This window comes from Podarcis erhardii (assembly GCF_964252035.2).
Source record: "Podarcis erhardii genome assembly, chromosome: 8".
Classification (NCBI taxonomy): Eukaryota; Metazoa; Chordata; class Lepidosauria; order Squamata; family Lacertidae; genus Podarcis; species Podarcis erhardii.
In genome coordinates, this window is record NC_138499.1 from 28288244 (window position 1) to 28311365 (window position 23122).

Genomic DNA, 23122 nt, shown 5'->3' on the forward strand with positions numbered 1-23122 from the left:
TATTTTCTTTATTCCTATTTCTTCAGCCTAATGCTTTTGATTTCCTTCTATAATGGTTTCATAAAGTCTTCCCTTTGAAAGAGGAACATTTGGAAAATCAGAATTAGCTTTGTTTCTTTGGAAGACTGCTTGCTCTATTTCAATATAACACACAAGGAAGAATGCTTTGAACTGAAGATTTAGCATGCAGCCTTAAACATCTCTGCTTCTATTTGTGCAAACAGCACATACTAGTTTGTGATATTTGGCTGTTGTAGCATTTGTTATGCTTCAGTCCTCCTAAGCATTTTTTTTCCTGCTGATGTAGTTTTAGGTTCTGACTGAGTGTGCAGGAGGGAGAAGACTTGCAAAGCACAATGTGTCTTGGATACGCCTGAAAGTATATATTTTAGATGTTTTGCACCTAGATAATCCCAAATAGAATTAAGGATAGTCTAGAATTATTATCTATCTTTGTGATCTTCAAAGTTCACAAGATCAAAAGAAACTAGTTTATAATGAACATTGGAGATTATGGCCTTTCACCTTTATAATTGGTAGGGCAGCATGGAAACTATCAAGGAACAACTGCCAGGTAGGTCAGTATTAATGGGAAAAGTCGCCCAGGGATTGAACCTGGAACTTCTGCATGCAAAGCAGGTGTTCTACCATAACCATTCCCTTCATGTATTCCTAAATATTTCCTGTGAGTCTATCGCAAACATTAAAAAACTTTTTTATTCTGGAAAGGTTACCACACAATTTAACATGGACCAGAAAACACAACTATTTCACAGCCCAAGTGGCCATGACTTGTTTCCTTTTTGAAAAGTGATGTTGGAAATCATCTACAATTCTATTAACTGTGGAGCAGCATTTGATAGAGAATGGAGCAACTCTACATTGGATGTCATGGAAGTTGCTTTTATGTGAGAAACTGAGTAAACCCTATGTGTAACTTGTCATGTGTGATTATGTGCATTCAGTTGGCAATTATCATCAGTTCCTGATTTCACTTACAAAGTTGAGGAGTTGACATGGGATGATGATTACAGTAATGATGCTTTAAAAAAAGAGAAATACTGCTCAAAAGTATATGCAAGAAAGAAATCCACAAGTGTAGCAGCAACAAACAACGGGAAGTATGCAGTTCATTAAAATGTATATGTTACTAAATTAAGTGTAAATGTGTTCTTGGGATAAAGATAGGGTTTGTGAAATTCATTTACATTAAATAAGGACAGTCCTAGACAGAATGTGTCTAGGTTACAGAAATCAGCATGCAGCATATTTCTTTGCCATAGCTGTGCTTCGACATGCATCATACATTGAGTCATACCTCTTGTTTAAAGCTAATGATAGTGAAGTATTTGTTACAGTGACTTGGACAATTCTTTTGACCACTGCAACGGAAAGCGAAGCAAATGCATGCAAAGGCTATAGGACATGATAATTCTTTACTCTGAAGGGTAATTGAATTTGGGTTAAAATGTTCTGTGGATTATAAATAGTTCTAGTGAGATGAAAGGATATGGAATGAAACTTGAATATTGATTGCCTACCTGTGGATTCTGTCTTCTGTGCTAAATCCCTCCCTTGAGCACAAAGGCCTTTACGATGGGAAGAATATTCTCTGCAAAAAAATGCCATCAAATGCTTGACAAAGCCTGAGAGCTCTTCTCAGCCATGGCTTTGAAGTTTAGGATTGAAAATGGGCCATTTGGATTATTTACAGCCCTTGTCTGTCTCTGTAATATCTAAGGGAGCAAACATTATTGTTTTCAACACACATTGCCACTGATTTGGCTCACAGAGGGCTTGTCCAGATAGCAGCTTCCTCCGTCCCCACTCTTGAGCATGGCAACATACAACCTAGTTCACAAGTATGCTGGAAAAAAGTGGATTCCCTTTTTATAAATCATCCCTGTAGTGCATATAGGAAGTTAAAGTCACAGATAGAAACATCTTGTGCCTGTCATTTTGGCCATGAAGATGGGAAGAAACAGTGATGGAGCGTGGGTCAGGGGATCATGGCAATTAAACCCTTTCTTGCCTTTAATGCAGTCAGGAGTTGGTAGGAGATTTAACAGCAGTTAAGTTAAACCCTACGGGTAGCACTGTGGTCTAAACCACAGAGCCTAGGGCTTGCTGATTGGAAGGTCGGTGGTTCGAATCCCCGCAATGTGGTGAGCTCCCATTGTTCGGTCCCAGCTCTGCCAACCTAGCAGTTCAAAAGCATGTCAGAGTGCAAATAGATAAATCAGTACTGCTCTGGCGGGAAGGTAAACGGCGTTTCCGTGCACTGTTTTGGTTTCGCTTAGTCATGCTGACCATATGACCTGGAAAAACTGTCTATGGACAAACGCCGGCTCCCCCGGCCAGTAAAGCAAGATGAGCGCTGCAACCCCACAGTCGTTTGCAACTGAACTTAACTGTCAGGGGTCCTTTACCTTTACCTTTTAAAATTAAACCCTAGTTAGTCTTAACCATAGTTTACTGTTATTGGCTGGACTGTAGCACTCAGCCACAGCTAAGATGAGAGGGAAAATAACTTACAAAATGTTTATCCATCCTGAAACACTGAAATACATTGTCCGAGGTCATTTTCACACATGAGGCTTAAATTGGTGCTCGCATATCCTGTATATTTAAATGCAAATGCATTAAACATTTAATTCAAACCAGATTTGGACTTATTTTAATTACCATCTGCCTGTTGATTGGCTTGTTTTAATGCTTTCTGGTTTAAATAATTTAATGAGTTTAATGTAGTAAATTGTATTAGGGCCTAAAGGTGGTGTATAAATGCTTTTTATAAATAAATATACTCTAGAGGGGGGATGTCCTGTGGCCTAATCTCAATCTCCTTAAATCTCCGTAATGGAAAGAGGTATTTCCATTACACCTGCAGTGAGTGTAAACAATGGGTGATCTCTGATTCAGATGACTTCAAAAATAGTATTTTTTGAAAACAACAACCTTTTTCCTCAAATAATTCTGTACTGTGTTCCAGATTTTATTTCTATGTGTAATAAATGTATGTAGAGTATTTCTAACATAGGATAATAGTTCTTGTTTTTGCTTTATCCCTTGCCTCTTTCGTTTGATGTAGTGATATCACCTTAAGGTGAGACCATCTGTCTTTTGTTATTTGCTTACTGCAATGTGTATGAGTGCTGCTTATTGGTGTAATAGCTGTATAGTATCAATGCATGAGAACCGCATGTTGTCCTTACATTTGTTCAGGCTAAAACCATCCAAAAGATTATGGATGTCTATGTTTATTTTTAAAGATAAATCACACCCTTTTATTATTACAAATTATAGTGCATACAATCTATAAAACACACATAATATAGTCTTATTTGAAATACAAATTAGTACATACATGCACTCTTCAGAAGACCCCTTAGTCTATCAGTCACAGCCGCTGATCAAAATAATATATCGTGATGGTCTTTTTTAGCTATCTGAAAAAGAGACCTTTCTATGCAAGTGGAAGGAAATTCCTTAAGATTTTATAGCAGGGGTGGAGAACCTGTGGACCTTCTTGTGTTGTTCAACTCCGGGTCCCCTCTGTCCCAGTCAGCATGACCAATGATCAGGGATGATGGGAGTTGGAGTCCAGCAATTCACCAGGAGGGCCACAGGTTCCCCAGCCCTGTTTTATACAGATCCAATGCATCACCTAAGCTGTCTTTTCTTAACGATCGCAATATCCCGGCTGCACTTGATATGACCTGTCATTAACATTTTAAAAGCAAATCCATTTTGTAGTGCTGTGTCCTCCACACATGTTCAGAGTTAACTGTACTTGCCTAGAATTAGGTATCAAAATATATGTGGGAATTTACATTGGTGGACTTAAAAGGTAGGTTCAGTCCAGATGATTTCAGTTCACTACAATCCACTTCCTTTTGAGGCAAAAGGTCTGCAAGGTTCTGGCAGTTGTGCTTGAACAGCATTGTGGAGATAGCTATCAAGCAACATTTTTCAAATGTCGGGTCTTTGGAGTTAGAAGCAGTTACACAACTGAGTAAGTACCACAAGACCGACTCTCACACAACGCAAGTATGTGTGTGGTGGGGGATAGCAGAAGCCAATTGCTAAAGTTGTTCCCCTTTTACTTATCCAAGACATAAGTCCTTGGTTCAGAAGTTGCAGGTCTTGTTCAGATTCAACACGAGTCTCTGTCTTGATAGCTGGTGGTGAGCCTCACCGTATGTCTATGCACTTTACAGGGTCAACTCTGTGATGTCTTTATTCTGAATTTATCAGTGGGGCATTGTTGTTTTTCAGCCCAGCTAGTTCAGCCTATTTGTGGGGTGGAGAAAGGACTTTTGCCTAAAAGGAGTTGGTTTCCCTTCAACCTCACTAGAAGACACCTGCATTTTTATGTTGGTGCATTCTTTAAGCATGTAAGATATTAGCCATACAACAAGAGAAAAGAAATAAATGTTTGCTGTGTCAGAGAAGCAGCTCCATCCTTCATTTAAATATTTAGTAAATGTTTACTAAACCCACTCCATGAGATTTTCTGTTTGCGGAACTAACAATTAGAATGCACAACTAATAATATTTCCTGAATTTAATTTGACTGAACCCCTGCATCGCTGTTACTGTAAATCTGCTAACTATTGTTTGTTAAAGAAAGGATCTGTTTTCTTTAGCCCATGAATGGTTTCTTAGTAGCGTTCATTTTAAATTGGAAGCCTCTTCTTATCAGAGTAAGCATACATGGTTTCCATTGTGAGGACTCCAAAAGACTTTTCTTTATCTCTCTTGCTAGCATTGAACTCAAAGCGCCTGTTGGACAAGAGAAAAGATAGTTCCCTCTGTATTTTGGATACCTATTCAGACTCAGTGACAGTTTCATGAAATGACAGGCTGCAATCCTGAGGGTTTGTTCACGTATACTGAAGGGCTTGTCCGCACCAAAGAACTTTTAAATGCCCGGATGGACTTAGGAGATGCTTTATGTGATAAGCAGTCTCTATTCTGTCTTACCCTTTTTGTGGCTTCCTGTATAGAATGCCAGACTACAGACTTTTTTTTGGGGGGGGGGGAGGCTACTTGGGGCCGCAAAGCCCATACTGGGTCTAGTTGTGTCATTCTTTGTATTGCAGCCATTTTACACAAATTATCAAATGGGGGAATGCATCTCTCCTATTTTCAGAGCATATTTCATAGAATTAAAGAATTGGCAGGGAGAGTCCAGCAGCAGCACCTAAGGGAGACCATTCCACTGTCAAACATCTCTTACTGTCTGAAAGTTCTTCCTGATGTTTAGTCCGAATCTCCTTTCTTGTAACTTGAATCCATTGGATTGGGTCCTAGCCTCCTGAGCAGGAGAAAACAAGCTTTCTCCATTCTCCATATGGCAGCCCTTTAGATGGCTATCATATTTAAGTGTAATCATTTGCATGTAAGATTGCCTTGTAAGCTAATAAGACTCCCTCTACCTAGTGTAGGCTCAGTGAATGCTGAGGTAATCCCTCCAACTAGTGGAGGGATTATATGGGGTATTGATAGTTGCTTGACATTTAAAATAATGGGAAGAACATCCTTTCCACGTGGTTCTCTTTCTTCTGCATTAAAACAGGATCCCTTTGTACCTCTACCACCCTTATATGATTACCCCACCTAATCTAAGCCAGGGTTTCCCAAACTTTGGTCTCCGGCTGTTTTTGGACTACAACTCCCATCATCCCTAGCTAGAAAGACCATTGGTCAGGGATGATGGGAATTGCAGTTAACCTCGTTATGTTGTGCTACAAGTGGTGCGGGTGGGAGACCAGTTTTTCTATATTGGATTGAGCTGAATGCAGGTGGATCAAGAAAAGGAGCCTTTCTGTATGCCAAAAGGGCAACAACAATAAAAACCCTCAGACTGACTCGCTTGGCTGACTTCCAGAGAAAGTCTAATATTTATCTAATATTCATTAGCTTTTTCCTTGGAAGTCAAACACCTATTCTCCCTGCTCACTTTTGATCTATTTCAGTTTTGATCAACCCTGAATTGCTACTGCCATGCGCATTCTGCAGCATGGGAGCTACTTTATCATTGCCTGATCCTTCGATGCAAGTGAAGGCTGAAGGTGAAGAATGTGGCAATGTGGGTGGAGGTGGTTATCTTTTGGTCTTTCCCACAGAGTTTGCACCCAATTAATGCAAGTAGGATTTTGCCGAGGAAGTTGTTGTGCCCTTTTCCCACCGAGAAACTGTATTTTGCTAATTAAGGCTGTTTGCTCTTAGTGGAAAGAAACTAATGAGAAGCTCAATTATGTCAGAGCCTGAGACCAAACAATCCCTCTGTGTTTTTGGGCTAGAGATGAAATGAAACGAAGCTGGTTCAGATTTTTTAAAAATGACTTGAAAAAGAGAGAAAAAGAGAGAGACATCTAAACACAAAGGCCACAATCCTGCACCAACTTCAGCTAATTTCAGGCAAGGGAAATCAATTCTATGTCCTAATTCTGTATTGGATTGTATCCAAACTGTGGAATTACTTTTTGAATCAATTGCATTTTATTTGCCTGTAAATGCTCCTGTAGTTATTAGTGAACCTTGGAAAGTGAGAGCAGCTTCCTAGTGTTACATGGCAAAATACAAACAGCTCAGCTATTCACTGTTTCAGTGACTCAAAAGGAATGCAACATTAGGGCATTGTCGTTGTGATTAGGTATAATTGTGAGTTTCTAATAATGGTGGTATTCAAGCCAGCCTAATGGTCGTTATAGACCTTTATTATCTTAAAAGGTAAAGGGACCCCTGACCATTAGGTCCAGTCACAGACCTAATAATAATAATAATAGTAAGAGTAAGAGTAATGTGTTATTATCTTACACAACAATTTTAGTTTTCAGAGTAAGGAACACAATATACTAGGAATGCTTATGAAATTCTCCTGTCTGAATCTCTCTCCAGTTATGGGGTTTCCAAATGACCTGATTGTCAAAGTTACCTGTCATGTGTCCTATCTTTTGATTTTTGTTCATTCCACTGCACATTTACTGTAATTTACATCATTTCCCCCCCCCCTGCATGTTGCCGATGCACATGAGTGCATTGACTCATGAGAACGCAGTGGAAAAAGGATTGTATCAAGAGCTCTGCTTATACTGTGCACATCATGTGCAGATTCAATCAATGCCCTGATATGCATGGGGTGGGTTGTGGGGAGAGAGAGATCAGTGTAGAAAACGGTGCTTTTGCTATTTTAGAAATTCAGCAAGTTAAACCAGAGGGCAGGTAGATTGAAATGTCTGGCAAAGCCATCCTGTGGCACAATAAGCAAATGAGATAGGGGGCATTTACTCATTCCTCCAATGTGCATTATATTTCTATAATATGGGTTAGAGAGAGAGAGAAAGCTGAAGCTCAGTGGTGCAATGCATGCTTTGCATGCTCAATCCCATGTTCATCTTCAGGTAGGGCTGGGCATCTTCAGGTATGGCTGGAAAGGACCTGTCAGAAACCATAAGAGCTCCTGCCAGTCAGATCACACTAAACTAGACTGATTGGGACCGGGGGGAGCCAGCTTCCATGGGTCCGCAGCTTCCATTAATAGCAGGTTTTACATATAAATCATTCTTGCTGTTGCTTTCTGCTCTCTCAAGGAGCTGCCTTCTCCTTCCAGGCACTTTTTTTGAAATAAAATAAACTGAAGGTAGCCATAATCAGAGCCCAGTTCACAAAGCACCATCCATTGTTGATTTCCTGCTTAATTTGCACAGAGCTCCTGAATACGAAGGATCCATGCAAATCATGAACAGGTAGCAACCCCACCTACCAATCTGCTTGCTTGCCCCTTTCTGTCTCCCTGTATGGATATTCTAATGGGATGTGCAATTTAGAAATGCCAGCCAGGAAATAGATGAATAGATGTGGAAGTGTGTGGTGGGTGGGAGTCGTATCTTGGAAGGGTGGAGAGAGAGAATAGCTGTTTATTAATGAAATGAGCTAGTGGTTGTCAGCTGCATTAAGAAGTTATTGCCACTGTGTGCCACTGATCTCTTCCTTTGTCTCCTTATTTGTTTAAAGCTGGATGAAGAAGCCTCGTTGTGGTGTGCCTGATCAGACACGAGGCAACTCCAGATTTAATATTCGTCGAAAGCGATACGCATTAACAGGACAGAAGTGGCAACACAAACATATCACTTACAGGTAATGAAAGCAGAGCTGTGACCCTTTCCCTTGTAAGTGCTTTAGCATTGCAAATAAATAAATAAATGCAGCTCTATTACTGAGATATGATTTGTCAAAGACAATGATGTTGGTATGCAGCTTGAAAATATTGATTTGCATGTCTTGGGAGAAAATGCTCATGAGCTGCAGAAGCAATGAATGATTTTCTGGAGTCCAAATGGTCCGTGATTATATAAAGTGTTCTTTTGAAGCTCTCACTATCAAATTAACCTCTTGCCTCCCTTGAAACCTCTATGAACATCTTTCAACAGCCTTGGCAACTTTTCTGGGGAAATTGCTCAGGAAGAACAAAAGTAGGGTCTAAGGTAAAGGTAAAGGTACCCCTGCCCGTACGGGCCAGTCTTGACAGACTCTAGGGTTGTGCGCTCAACTCACTCTATAGGCCGGGAGCCAGCGCTGTCCGCAGACACTTCCGGGTCACATGGCCAGCGTGACAAGCTGCATCTGGCAAGCCAGCGCAGCACACGGAACACCATTTACCTTCCCGCTGGTAAGCGGTCCCTATTTATCTACTTGCACCCGGGGGTGCTTTCGAACTGCTAGGTTGGCAGGCGCTGGGACCGAACGACGGGAGCGCACCCTGCCGCGGGGATTCGAACTGCCAACCATGCGATCGGCAAGTCCTTGGTGCTGAGGTTTTACCCACAGTGCCACCCTTGTGGGGTCTACTCATCTAAATATGCTCACCAGGTCATGGCGGGCGGGGAGTGCTTTCTGGATTTGGGGGCCTTCAAGTCTATGCCAAAGTGGAATTAGATTGAGCTTCCAGAATAAATCAGGGTATAATCTTAAATAAGCTGTTTCCTCTCCTCCCTTATTTTAGCAGTCTCTCCCCCTTCCCTTTTAGGGACACTGGTTCTGATGATTTATATTCCCTGAGTGATTTACAGCCAAATTAGGGTTTCTTCCCACTATGCGGTTACCAACATTGGATTTCATTTCCCATTCTATTGCCAGTCACCTTGTTTTGAGACTAAGTGCTACAGAGCTCGCTGTCTGCTTTAGATGTCTGCATCTTGAGCTGTTATGTATAGTCAGAAAAATTGGAAAACTCACTCACTAGCTATCCCTTTCCCCCCAGATAATGAAGGAATGTGATTAACTGCACATCCTCTTGGACCATCTTTTGTTTCCACCTCACTCCGTTGCCTATATTGTGTTTAGTTGTTTCTTCTCTGTGTCGTGTATTCCAGGCAGCAAGATTTCCCCCTGTATCTTGAGTTTACTTTGTACGAAATTGCTTTCTTAATGGGTGTGATCAATAATTCAAAGAACTATGTTGAGAATTCAGTAGCAGTTCTCAAAGTGTGAAGCAGGCTTCTCTTGTAAGGTGGGGTCTGTTAAGAAGATAAGGACCCTGCTGGGCAATGGCAAGGCTTCATTCAGTCACAGGTCCTGTTTCCCAGAGTGGCCAGTCAGAGCTTTCCAAGGAACCCATAAACAAGGCATGCAGGTGCCCTATTAACTGTTATTCAGAGGCATACTGTCACTAAATGCGGAGGTTTAATTTAATTAGTTCATAATAAAATAACTATTGGATTGAGCACATGAGACTAATAGTGGGTCCAATGGTCAAGGAGGCAGTTTCTGCTTGTGGTGAAGAGGGAAGAAGGCTGATGGGGCTCATCAAGTTGAGAAGGAAAACTCTGATCCAAAACCTCCACTGCCTTGCAGGATATCTTAAGGAGAAGAAAAAGCTAAGGAGTAAACCCTACACAAATCCAGAGTGAAGTCCCTAAGATGGTTGGATGGCATCTTGTATGCCTCCTTCTGGCAACTGCTGCAGCCAAGTTGGCGCCAAGCACATTGCTCTGCTTTTCTTTGGACCACATCAGTAAGGCTGAGGGGAGGGGGTGAGGTCCAGCGCCGAGGGCCTTCTGGCGGTTCCTTCACTGCGAGAAGCGAAGTTACAGGGAACCAGTCAGAGGGCCTTCTTAGTTGTGGTGCCTGCCCTGTGGAACGCCCTCCCGCCAGATGTCAAAGGAAAAAACAACTACCAGACTTTTAGAAGACATCTGAAGGCAGCCCTGTTGAGGGAAGCTTTTAATATCTGAAGGACTATGGTATTTTAATCTTTTGTTGGAAGCCGCCCAGAGTTGTTGTTGTTGTTGTTGTTGTTGTTGTTGTTGTTGTTGTTGTTGTTATCTGGGTAGCCCAGGACCTCCATGCACATGGCCAAGTCTATTGCCCTGGGAAGGTCATTTGAGTGCTACTAATACAGCAGTTTGACTTCACCCCTAGAGGTGACTAAGACTTTCAGCAATCAAACATTAGGACCATAGGCATCTGCTGAAACTACCAGAAGGGCATCCTACAGGAGTTTTGTGTTGATATCAAATGAACCTCACCGACTAGGGGGACAACCAGTGGCATCCAGTGACAATCCAACAGATGTAGATATAACTCGTTGATTCCTAAGCTAACTTAATAATAATAATAATAATAATAATAATAATAATAATAATAATAATTTATTATTTATACCCCGCCCATCTGGCTGAGTTTCCCCAGCCACTCTGGGCGGCTCCCAATCAGTATTAAAAACAATACAGCATTACATATTAAAAACATCCCTGAACAGGGCTGCCTTAAGATGTCTTCTGAACGTCGGGTAATTCTTTATCTCTTTGACATCTGATGGGAGGGCGTTCCACAGGGCGGGCGCCACTACCGAGAAGGCCCTCTGTCTGGTTCCCTGTAGCCTCACTTCTCGCAATGAGGGAACCGCCAGAAGGCCCTCGGCGCTGGATCTCAGTGTCCGGGCTGAACGATGGGGGTGGAGACGCTCCTTCAGGTATACAGGACCGAGGCCTGAAAGAACTTTCCAGAAGGAAAAATTCCCTTCCCTTAAAAACCTCTCCAGGTGGGTTTTTGTGGGTGGGGGATCTCTGCAGTGTGTGGTGGCACATGAGAGACAGCTGGGATGGGCTAATTGCCTCAGAGCAGGTAGAGATCCATTCAGTCCCTCAGCAGCCCTCTGTGCCCTATCCCACATTATTCAGGAGGGCACAAGTGCTTGCTAGGGGAGGTGCAGGCACTGTTGTAGTGAGGCAAGAATGGGAAACTTTTCCTTCTGTGAACTTATTTCAGTTAACTTATCTTTGGATTCAAGGCAAAGATGCTACCTCCTCCTCCTCCTCCTCCTTCTTCCCCTTTTCTAATAAGCATTTCCATTTTGGACTGACCACTGCACAGCCACCTGTTGGATCACAACTCCAATCAATCTTTATGGTACAGTCATAACTAGATCATAGTTTCCAGCCAACCTGTTCAAATAGATCTTGTTGGAGCTCTTCACAGTCAATGCCATCCTGAACAATTTGGTATCAGTCACAAAACACTGTTACAAAACACGTCTTTCTCTTGACGGGGAAGCCAATTGGTCTGATTGGAGAAAACTGATTTTTCTGTGGGCTTCTTGGAATAGATTGACTCTGTTAGCAGTGGTGGAATTCACCTTAATAGCTTCTAAAGTTCAACCCAGCTTTCTTCCTTCTCACTAGTATAATAAATAAGATTTTACTGCTTTTAGGAATGTTTTGTTTTGTTGTATTCACTAGTTTATTTTACTGTTTCTTCTCTGTTGTGACCCATAGTTGAAGCAGTAAAGGCTGATACATACATTTATACTTATATAAACATATATATACACACACAAAATATGTGTGTGTGTATTTATATATTTATATATATGATGCCTTCTGGCATCTTATTTGGTGTCTATTCAAATTGTGTAACAGTGAAAGGGATTTGCCATGAAGGAAGTCTTCCCCACACCATTGAAAATACTGTAAAAAGGACCAAATGCTCAAAGTAGTTACCAAATTGAGAATAGTGCTTGTTGTCACAAGCTGATGCTTTTTTTTTTTTTTTGACAGATTAGATATATGACTGTGGATGTCTGGGAACAACTGCATTTTAGACGGAAAGGCAAAATTGACAGAAAGGGACTACTTAACAATTTACCTGTTTATTGAAAATGGCACAAAACTATGTATTTCTCCAATTCAGCCTTCCTGCATCTGTCATCAACAAGGCAGGCTCATCTATCACACGGAATTGTGTATATGCTTAAAATTGTGCTCTTGTGTTATTACTATTAGAGTTCATGTATCAAAACGTCACTTTTTTCTGCTTATGGCTGCAAAACGTCCTCTGCTCAAGGACAGAATTTATTTATTTTTTTGCCTTACGGTGAGGAATCTGATTCTAGAAGGGTCACCAAACTCAAAGTCTTCTGGAAATCTTTGCTTTCAGAAGATGGACATTGGTGGTTAACTGCTGTCCCACCATACTGATGATATTTACATACTACAAGTGCTTTCCCCGCTAAGTATTAGGCCTGTAATTTACTGATTGCTCTCGATGCTAAAACAGTACATGAAATCATGACCTTATTAAAGTCAATTGGGTTTTGCAACAGATCACTTTAGCAGAGTGGAGCTGACATTGTATTTGTTGTGACTGATTCCAAGCTGTAATTCCGACCCCACTCAAGTGTTCCACTGAAGATTTGAAGAAGGATGTCAGGCCCGCCCCCACCACCTTCATCCACTATGTATGTGGAAACTCAACTTGATTCTTGCTTCAAACCTCCCATTTCTTCTGGAGACAGATTCTCCTTGCTACCCTCCTTCAAAATTTTGAGGTGTACACCAAAAATCCAGAGGCCAGTGCTAGAAGATGGAGATGCCTGTATTCCTTTCTGCAGCAAGATGTTAAAATGAAATGAAATGAAATCATAAAACAAAACAAAACAAAAATGTTGTGGCCGCATTTGAGCCTTCTCTATTTGCTGTAATTCCTTTAAACCACAATCTCTATGTGCACTTCTTTTGTTCATAACCAAGTACTCAGAATTAAACTACAATCTTTTGAGTAATATGGCACTCTCTGGAAATGTGTAAAATTTTTAAGAAGAGTCGCATAAAGTTGGCCGTTGCATTTCCACCTGGAGCCTCCACTTCATTGCAAGACATTGCAAGGGCTCGATTTTTGACATTTTGGGGGCTCAAGACTGGACCAGTTATTTCTGAATTCCTGTATTTACCTGTTTCTGCTTTTTTATTATACAGTTTTATTGTTTTTACATTACAGTGGTGCCCCGCAAGACGAATGCCTCGCTAAACGGAAAACCCGCAAGACGAAAGTGTTTCCCGATTTTTTAGCAGCTTCGCAAGACGAATTTCCCTATGGGCTTGCTTCGCAAGAGGAAAGCCCATAGGGAAATCTCCGGGACAGCGGGGAACCCTCCTCCCACCGCAAGCCCCGGGAACAGAGGAGAAGCTGCGTGCCTTCCCCTCTGTTCCTGGACCTGTCCTGAAGGCTTGCGGCGGGAGGAGGGCTTTCCTCCCCACCGCCAACATTCAGAATGCTGTTCTGAATGTTGGCGGTGGGGAGGAAAAACCCTCCTCCCACCGCAAGCCCCGGGAAGAGAGGAGAAGCTGCGCGCCTTCCCCTCTGTTCCCGGACGTGTCCTGAAGGCTTGCGGTGGGAGGTCCGGGAACAGAGGGGAAGGCGCGCAGCTTCTCCTCTCTTCCCGGGGCTTGCGGTGGGAGGAGGGTTTTTCCTCCCCACTGCCAACATTCAGAAGGCTGTTCTGAAGGCTGGCGGTGGGAAGAAAAGCCCTTCTCCCGCCTCCAGCCTTCAGAAGAGTTCCCCGCAGGGCTCCCCAAGCTGTGAATGTCTGCCCCGCGCGAGGGGCACTCTGCTTAAGAGCGCCCCTCGTGCGGGGCAGCAGGCTGCTATCCGCAGCTTGGAGAGCCCTGCGGGGAAGTCCTGCAGGGCTCCCCAAGCTGCAGATGTCTGCCCCGCGCGAGGGGCGCTCTGCTTAAGAGCGCCCCTCGTGCGGGGCAGCAGGCTGCTATTCGCAGCCAAGGCAGCCCTGCAGGAACTCTTCTGAAGGCTGGCGGTGGGAGAAGGGCTTTTCTTCCCACCGCCAGTCTTCAGAAGGCTGTTCTGAAGCCTGGCGGTGGGGAGAAAAGTCCTCCCCCCCCCAGCCTTCAGAAGAGGTCGGGGACAGACTGTCCCTGGACCTGGTCTGAAGGCGGTCTCCCTAGGAACGCATTAATTGATTTTCAATGCATTCCTATGGGAAACCGTGCTTCGCAAGATGAAAAACTCGCAAGACGAAAAAACTTGCGGAACGAATTAATTTCGTCTTGCGAGGCACCACTGTACTTTTGTATAAAGCTTAGGGGGTTTGTGTGTGTATCAAGCAGTTCTTACAAATAAATAAATTTGGGTCAAAATGCAACTAGAAAGGAATTACAATTATATAAAACAAATAACTTCTGATGGTGGCAATGTAGGACTAAAGTGGCATGGACGCTTTGGCTGCTTGTGACTGGTTGCTTATAACTGAATGGGAGCAGTGAGAAAGGGCCAAATAGCCAGCACTCACTCTCACGCAGCCTGCTTGTAGGCTAGAATACTTAACCCCTTGGCATTGTTGTTCTTAGCTAGGGCCAGCGACAGCCATTCCTCTATCAGCAGCAGCCCGCCTTGGAGGGCATCCAAAGTCTTTGGATAATACAGACATCTGAATTACTGTTTGTTTGGATTACTGAGGAGGGCTGCGTTACTTCATCACTTGCAGACATACTCAGCTCTCCCAACTTGATTTTGCTTCTGTGCACTGAATTTTATGTGCTTTCAGGGGTATCAACTCCCCACTTGCCATTTTATGTTCTAATAGCCTTAATTAATCCCTGATCTTTCAGTGACTATGAATGGGCTAGGTAAAACATAACAGGGTTAATTTTTTTTAAAAAAAATGAAACATGAGAGCTCTATATGCACTTTTTGGAGATATGCAGTGCCTTATAATCTGGCATGATTTATAATGTTGCATCAATGAATCACCCAAGATTTTATTCATGAAAATTTTCTGCTCTGACAAAGCATCACATTTGGAGGAAATTTATATAACTGTTACATAACATGTTTGTGCTCTGGAATGTTTCCTTTTGAAATATTTTTAGAATATTCATTCTGAAGCCTTTGTGCCATATATATTTGTTACATACTTGGGGGGTGGGGAAAATGTTATTCTAAAAATATTAATTTGAAAAAAAAGAAAAGAAACCAAGGGAGCATGTTAGGGTGAAAGATATAGATGCCTTCTGTGTGACTCTCTGGCTGTGTTCCCATGTTAGCCCAGTGGCATGCGAGTCCCAGGAACATCTCTCCTTCATGTTTGACTGAGTAATTTGAGACTTGTTGTCACACCCACTCACCCACCATGCAACAGGAAATACAATGTAATGTGATAGCTCCTCTCCATGCACTACGCAAGGCCAGATTAAGGTGGTTGGGGCCCCCTTTCTCCCAAAATGAAGCCCATGAAATAAAGGACCACAAAATTAGTTTGACTTGTGGTAACTTGAAGACTAACAACGGCTCCTTCACACCTCAGGCATTCTTATAGCCTGGTGTCCAAACAACCCACTTGTCAATCACATCTCTGACTTCAGTCTTTGGCTAAAAAGATTGGAAGGCGGGAGCAAGTAGGCTGGCATATTTCATAGAAATTGCTTAGAAAATTACCTGCACATTTTGCTTGGAAGCATTCTTTTTTTCGGAAGGGTCTAAAGGTTCTTTCTTTCTCTCTCTCTCTCTCTCTCTCTCTCTCTCTCTCTCTCTCTCTCTTTCTTTCTCTCTTTCTCTCAAAAATCAGACTCTGGCCTCCTTCCAGTCCTGGGTCCTGTTGCAGTTTCTCCAGTTGGACTATTATATACCTTTTCCTGAGGGTTAGCATGGGTAGAAACTGCAGCATTGAGTTCTTCCTCTGTTTGGATGTTTCTTTTGCCAGTGGGGCATTGGGAGCAGTTCTACAGTCACAACTGGTGTTGACAGTTGTATTTTATTAGAGATAGTTGTATACTTAAGTTACCAAGAATTGAGTCAATAGCTTCACTATCCTTAAAAAGTACCTGTTAATTATCATGCTTTGTGTAGTGCTTCTTGGGTGGGTGCCTAGCCTGTTATCCTGTTGTTAATTATAATCAATAATAAGATATAATTTGCATCTGTTTGATCAGAATGAAGTACCATCATTTGACTAAATAATTGTAATTATTATCTAATATGAAAACAGACAGTTCTTGCCTGTCAAATAAGTTTTTGTGAGAGATGTTTATTTTTAACCAGTCGGGGAAGAGAGAAATTTTGCTGCTGCTGATCGGATAACTAAGATCTGATGTAACAGTCACTTACTAATAATGCTTAAGCACTGTGTAACAGAGTGACTAAGAGACTGAGCATGACTAAGGAGGCCCCTGGTTCAAACTTTTGCCTCTGCCATGAACTCAAAAGATGGCCTTAGGCAAGCCTTATACACCCTCAATCAGCTCATCTGCAATATTGGAGGTAATAATCCTGACTTAACCTTATGTATGGATACAGCTAGGTAATACATGTGAGTATATTTAACTAGGATACGTATGTGTAGTGCTCTGAACTATGCTAATGTTAAGTGTTATTAATGCTGACTGTTTCCCCTTAAGACTGATTTCCCTCCCCCAGTACGGAGTGTGTCAAAACAATTCATTGCTTTTGAAGCAGAAGTGAGCAGTGTTACTAATAAGGACATTACCTTTGTTTGTTTGCAGCATAAAGAACGTCACTCCGAAAGTAGGAGATGCTGAAACCCGTAAAGCTATTCGCCGTGCCTTTGACGTGTGGCAGAATGTAACCCCTCTGACGTTTGAGGAAGTTCCTTACATTGAACTAGAGAATGGCAAGAGGGACGTGGATATTACAATCATTTTTGCATCAGGTTTTCATGGAGACAGCTCTCCCTTTGATGGGGAGGGAGGATTTTTGGCTCACGCTTACTTTCCCGGGCCAGGAATTGGGGGAGATACTCATTTTGACTCAGATGAGCCATGGACTTTGGGAAACCCTAATCATGATGGTAAGAACCCAGTTATACTTAAACAGCCTCCATTTCTATCTCTAGTACATTATGTACATACAGAACCGAAGGTTGATTGCATACCTAAATGTGGCACCCAGCAGCCACCATGGCTGCATTTCAGTGTCGGTAATGTTGCTGGCAATTGGATTTAACTTTGCAAAAGGAACGCTAGGAATCTCCTGTCGCACAATTTCCTATCTCACAGAGACGATGAGCTTGGCTTTATTTTGAACATACTGTATGCTATAAAACGATGTAAAGATTTATCTCCTGGTTAATGTTATGTCTGGGAATTATTATTTTTAAAGCTAATAGCATTTTGTAACTTTTGGTGCGTGAACAGATACTAGGGCTGGGGGATATATTGATATAATGTCCAATGCTGATTTGAAGTCCATATCGTGATATCGGTTTCATAATTTTTGACCTGGCAATATATTGTGAATCATGGTGTGTGTGTGTGTATGTGTGTGTGTGTGTGTGTGTGTGAGAGAGAGAGAGAGAGAGAGAGAGAGAGAGAGAGAGAGAGAGCGCTATGCAAAAATCACTGTGGGGAAAATCGTGAAGCCATCCAGTGCCTCTACATAGCTCCATCCTTATTTCAGACATCGTGATATATCGGTATATCATGATGTTTAGCTGGTGATATATCACAATGCTGAAAACCAGGTGCAACTTTTAAAAACTTTGTCAAACTTTATTGTCTGGATTTTCACTTTTTGAAAACCCTAGCATTACCATCTGGGACACCCCATTCTACACATGGTGAAGGAATAGCACCTGATTTCATAGCTATCCACACTCAATTACTCTCTGGCATTAACTGTATTAACTCTTGGTCTGCCAAATGTTTGCACAACCAAGAAGGGACCCCTGCCCATCTTCTTTACCCATTCTTGACATACAATGCTCTTTTATCCCCACCCCTGTGCCCCAGTATTTATAGGGATTTGCAGAGTCCTATATAGGGATTCAGTAGCTGGAATCTTGCCTGCTGCATCTGTATGGACACCAAAAATAAATATCTAATTAGCTGTAGGAAATTGAGAAATACGTCCACTCACTATTTCGCTATGTTTAAATTCGGTTGGAGGTTGCAGGTGAGGTGAATCATACTTGTTCATAACACAGAGCAAACACATCTGTGTTTATTTGCTCCTTATTATAAATATATATTTTTTAATTTCCAAGAGTTTTTCAGTACTCTTTTGCTACCATCAGAAGAGATAATCGGAAACTGGAACCACATGATAATATAGGTTTGCACAGAATAACATATGAGGATGGGGCTATTGGAAATTCACACTGCAAGTATTGTTCAAAAAAATAAGAATACTTTGATTAAGATAGGTAAGCAAATTAACGCTGGTGGTTAATTAGATGATTTAGGCTGCAATTCTACAGTCACTTACCTGGAAACAAATCCCATTGAACCCAGTGGCTCTTACTTCTGAGTAGTCTCATTTTAGGATTGCACTGCACATTAAATGGATTTGCTTGCTGCATGATGTCTGGTTCAAACAATATGGTTTTTAAGGCAGAATAGTTATCTGTGATGTCTGTAAAAGGAAGGAACTATATCCTGAACTCAAATTAAAATGTCCTTCAAGGAGAAAAGGCTAGAATTGGTAATTAAGGCTTTATGAGCACACAAAATGTATATTAAGGTTTATTGATTGGTTTGGGGTAACTGTGGACACTTTTTTTCTTTTCTTTTTCAGGGATCCACCCTCCCCCCCCCCGACTCGGGCTTTTATTGAACAATGTTTGCATTTAAATATCCATAACACAGATTTAATCTAATACTACCTAGGATGAGTCCAGCATAGTAACACATCTAAATGGTGCATTTTTTTTCAGCGTGGCAGGCTCAATAAGACAGCAGTTTATTGATCTTAACTATCACAGAAACCTATAGGATTCTCACTTATGTCAGATGAAATCCTATCCCCTTGACAGCAAAATGAACTCTGCCGCTCATGGTTTACTGTGTACTTAGAGCTTTAAATCTCACCTCGGCATCAGAGGAAGCATTTGGTAATCCAGGAACCTCAATAGCAAAGCAGCAGCCGAAGAAAATGCTATGGGATAGAATTTTAATTAAAGACCTAACCGGAGAAACACGTCAGATACCCACTGCAATGCATTTCCTTTGATCTGCTCACTAAAGATCAAATTTACAAATGGTTTTGGAATTGACTCTTTTTCGCTTTGTTGTGGGTCTTGCAGTGTAGGAGTTGGTGTTAAAGCCAAAGCATCTTGGATCAAAATTCTGGGTTCTCAAGCTGGTGCAAGGGGCATGGCTGATTACTGCAGCTGCGCCAAGGGAGGCACTGTTTACTGTATCTCTAGGCTTTTGAAGAGATACTTATGCAAGGAAAAGCTGCACTTTCAAAGGGGAGATATTAGAGTGGCTGCAGCTGTGCTGCTTCATCTTGCCAAACCACTGTTACCACAGTTTAATAATATTGGGTTGTCTAGCAATAAGTCATGATACTAGGATATGTGAAATGTCTGTAGATGTAAGGCTCTAATTGCCAAATTCTAAACCTTTGTGATTGGTGGAGTATAGTTACTGTGTCTGCACCACTGAGGGTGGCATCGTCGTCGTGCTAGCTCAACATCACAAATTATCAGCACTCTCCTCTTCTGAAGTAGTTATTTCCTGGTGCAGCAGTTTTCAGCAACAGGCATAAATGTCACTTGAGGCATTATTGGGTCAACATCACATCACAGAGTGTCGCCCCAATGTCCCTTTTCTACAACGTGATGCCTGCAAGCATATTCAGAACGTGTTTCTTAGACAAGAGGAAATAATCTACTCTGCAGGTTATCAAACAAGATGATGATGACATATGTGTGTGTGTGGCCAATAGTGCAGAACACTATAATAATTCAGTAACAAATTCAGATTGCTGGATATTAATCAATACAGTATATTATAATGCTTTTGAATTGCATTCACACCAGCAGGAATTTGTGCAATCTGCTAAAGAAAGTTATACGAAGAGGAAATGTAACCTGGCACAGCACACCTATCAACTATCACCGCTTGTACTCCCCTTCAACAATGTATATATCAACAATTTATATTCCAACTAACTAGACCTGCTAGTAGAAGCCCATGCAAGCCTTTTCAAAGTGCAACAATGTCTCCCCTCCAAAAAAAAAGAAAATCGCTCAGTGAGAGTGTTGAGAGAAACTCCTGAATGAAACAGAAAGGAGGGAGGAAAGAGATTGTTCCATCAGGCAAGCAGAAATGCTTATGCCTTATGCTAAGGGAATGATCTCCTTAGTGCTAAATTGAATTGCTCCCTTAGCTGTGTACAGTGAAGTTAAATCTGAAAGGTCACTTAAAATGCCTTCTGGAAAAGGTCTTTACCAAGTACCAAAGGTTCAACAGGTAGGGGTTCCATCTGATCTCAAATGGGAGGGAGTTTCACAGAATTAGGCCCAAACATATGAGCTGTACGCAGAGTTCTGTTAGCAAAACAGGGCTTTTCCTTCCTTCTCCTCCTAGCCTCTCCAGTCATACTCCAGTTTACTTCCATCGGGTACTAAATCAGTAATGGCCACAGTAACTTTTTAGTTATTAGTTAAATTTTTCACTAAAGAAATGTCACTGAAACTACATGGGGGTAGGGAATCACAATTCAACAGAATTAAGCTTATACAAATTCTCAAAACAACTAATTTAAATAATTAAATAATTAAAATAATTAAAATATAAATAATTAAAAATGCATTTAACCTTTTGAGTTGAGGTACGAAAATCCCCAGGCAAGGTCCCTTTGTGAAGACACTATCTTAGACATCCAAAAGTCACAGTGAAGCAAAATATATAACTAGATTAAAGGTATAAGGTATTCTTCAGAGTTAGACGCCCCAGTCCCAGCTCCTGGCATAAATGGTGGTTTCTGTGAGTACAGTCCTTATATGGTCTGCTGTCATTTAAAATATCTTATAAAACAGCCGAGAACTTCAGTGACAGTTTGTTTAAAAACGAAATTGAACTCCAGAGCGTCAAGAGGATTAGCTGGTTGAGTGATTGTTCTTCGCATGTTCCTCTGTCCTACAAGAGGGTGGGAGAATGCAACAGCTTGATTATTTAGCAAAAATGCAAATTGCCAACCCCCTTGAAAAGTACCAGGCTCATTTTCCACACTATATTGCTCTGCTAATGAAGGCAATTTGAATTTTGTGTTTCTCAAAAGAGATGAACAACTTCTTGGAGTGCTCAGTAAAACCTTAATATATTGTTGCTGCTGCTTTCATAAATCTTGCTGGAGTTACTCCTGATCTGAAAGCATTTGTATTAATTCCCAAACAACAAGGGCGATAAAGTTTTGTGGGGGAAACAAAACACCATCTAAAAGAAACAACTTTAATATTGGATTAAGATAGCACTTCCTTTTGCTTCTAGGCTACCCGGTCTTTATGTCTTTGGATGAGGGGCAGTGTAACAAACGAACCATCCAGCACCATTAACTATTCGAAGACATTTGCTAAAGTCCAGTTGTGGCTTCCATAAGCTATTACAGAAAATTCTTACAACACTTGCAAAAGAAAATGGAGTGAGCCTAAATCAGGGCTGTAAGCTGTGAAAGTTCTCAGATCAATGGCCTTCTGAGAGTTTAAGAGGATCCTTGTTGGCTGAGCCCTCACTTCTCCTGGGAATTCGGGAGAGGTGGGACTTATCTTCCAAAATACGTACTATGTTACATGCATTCCTTGGCTCGGTGCCTTATGTGTCTGTTTGTAACTTTACATGGCAACCAACTGTGGTAGAGCGCACATGCTTGGGACTGCTGTGTAAGTGATTTTTTAAATTTAACCCTTTGCCCCCTCCCAGTCTGCAATCCCTCCTGAAGCAGCTAATTGCATCAGGAGGGACTTGCCAGTGGCAACTTCCCTCTGCTGCAAAGGGCAGCTTTGAAGTTCCCAGTGGGGAATTCTATAGCACAGCTGATCCCTGCGGGTTGCTGGGTGTCAGCACAGACAACAAGGGTCCTGCACCAAGCTCCTCAAGGGCTCTGATCATTTCTTGGTAACTGTGTTTCCACCTGCTTCATCCCTGACATCAAATATTATGTCAGGCATGGGACAGGAGGGTAGGATTTGGGGGAAACAGTCTTGGAGGCTACAGTGGGGTCATGCTGGGTATAATTAAGGCCACAGGATGGAGGTTATCTACTTTTGTCTTATAGGCTTTGAATCATAGAATTATAGAGTTGGAAGGAAGCTCAAGGGACATCCAGTCCAACCCCCCTGCGATTCAGGAATCTTTTGCCCAACACGGGGCTCAAACCCATAACCCTGAGGTTGAGTCTCATGCTTTGCTGGCTGAGCTATTAAGAGATGGTAGCAAGAATAGGCTTCCTTATTTCAAAGTATCCATGTCCCAGCTGTGTAAATTATTGCATCCTCCAACTTTGATTAAAGGTATCTCTGATATGAAAGCCTGATGGGGGACAGGCATTAGATGGTGAAAAACGACCTTATATCAGGTCTCCTGTACTTCTAAAATTCTTGGGCATTAATATTAGAGAACAAGCTTTTAAATTGCTCAGATGACATATCACCCGTACCCATATGTTATCAAGTAGTGTTATGATATCTACTAGAAGATATGTGGATATAAGGAAACTCACCTCCTCCTCCCCCCCCCACCCTGCCCCACTTATGGTGGTCTTACTTTCAAACATCCCTTTGAAATGAGAAAGAAAAAGTGGTCAGATATTTGCAGATATTTGATTTATGATAGATACACATTGATTTAATTTAATTAGAAATGCAGTATCTAACAGCTGATGGCCAACTTCAAGGTCCCTTATCTTCCTTCTTGCGGTTCTTTATCTTTAAACCAGACTTGGCCCAGACAGCCCTTCAAACAGAGGCTGTCTTGAAATTGCCTTCAAAGCCTGTTGTCCTCCTATAGCCTTTGAAATAGAGGACTTGTTCTCTGTAAAGCAAGACACATGGCTACTCTATCTTCATGTATTGATCGCCTCATCA

General features: G+C 41.7%; 1 protein-coding gene across 3 annotated transcripts in view; it reads left to right on the forward strand.

Moving 5' to 3' along the window:
• Window positions 1-23122, forward strand: part of MMP16 (matrix metallopeptidase 16) — a 185466-nt gene that overhangs the window by 79125 nt on the left and 83219 nt on the right. For 2 of the 3 annotated variants that reach the window (XM_081874328.1, XM_081874330.1), the window contains exons 3-5: window positions 3092-3106; window positions 8023-8145; window positions 16800-17104. In XM_081874328.1, coding sequence (XP_081730454.1) covers window positions 3092-3106; window positions 8023-8145; window positions 16800-17104 — 443 coding nt within the window. The remainder of the gene's footprint in view (window positions 1-3091; window positions 3107-8022; window positions 8146-16799; window positions 17105-23122) is intronic. The other variant, XM_081874329.1, reaches the window with a different exon arrangement.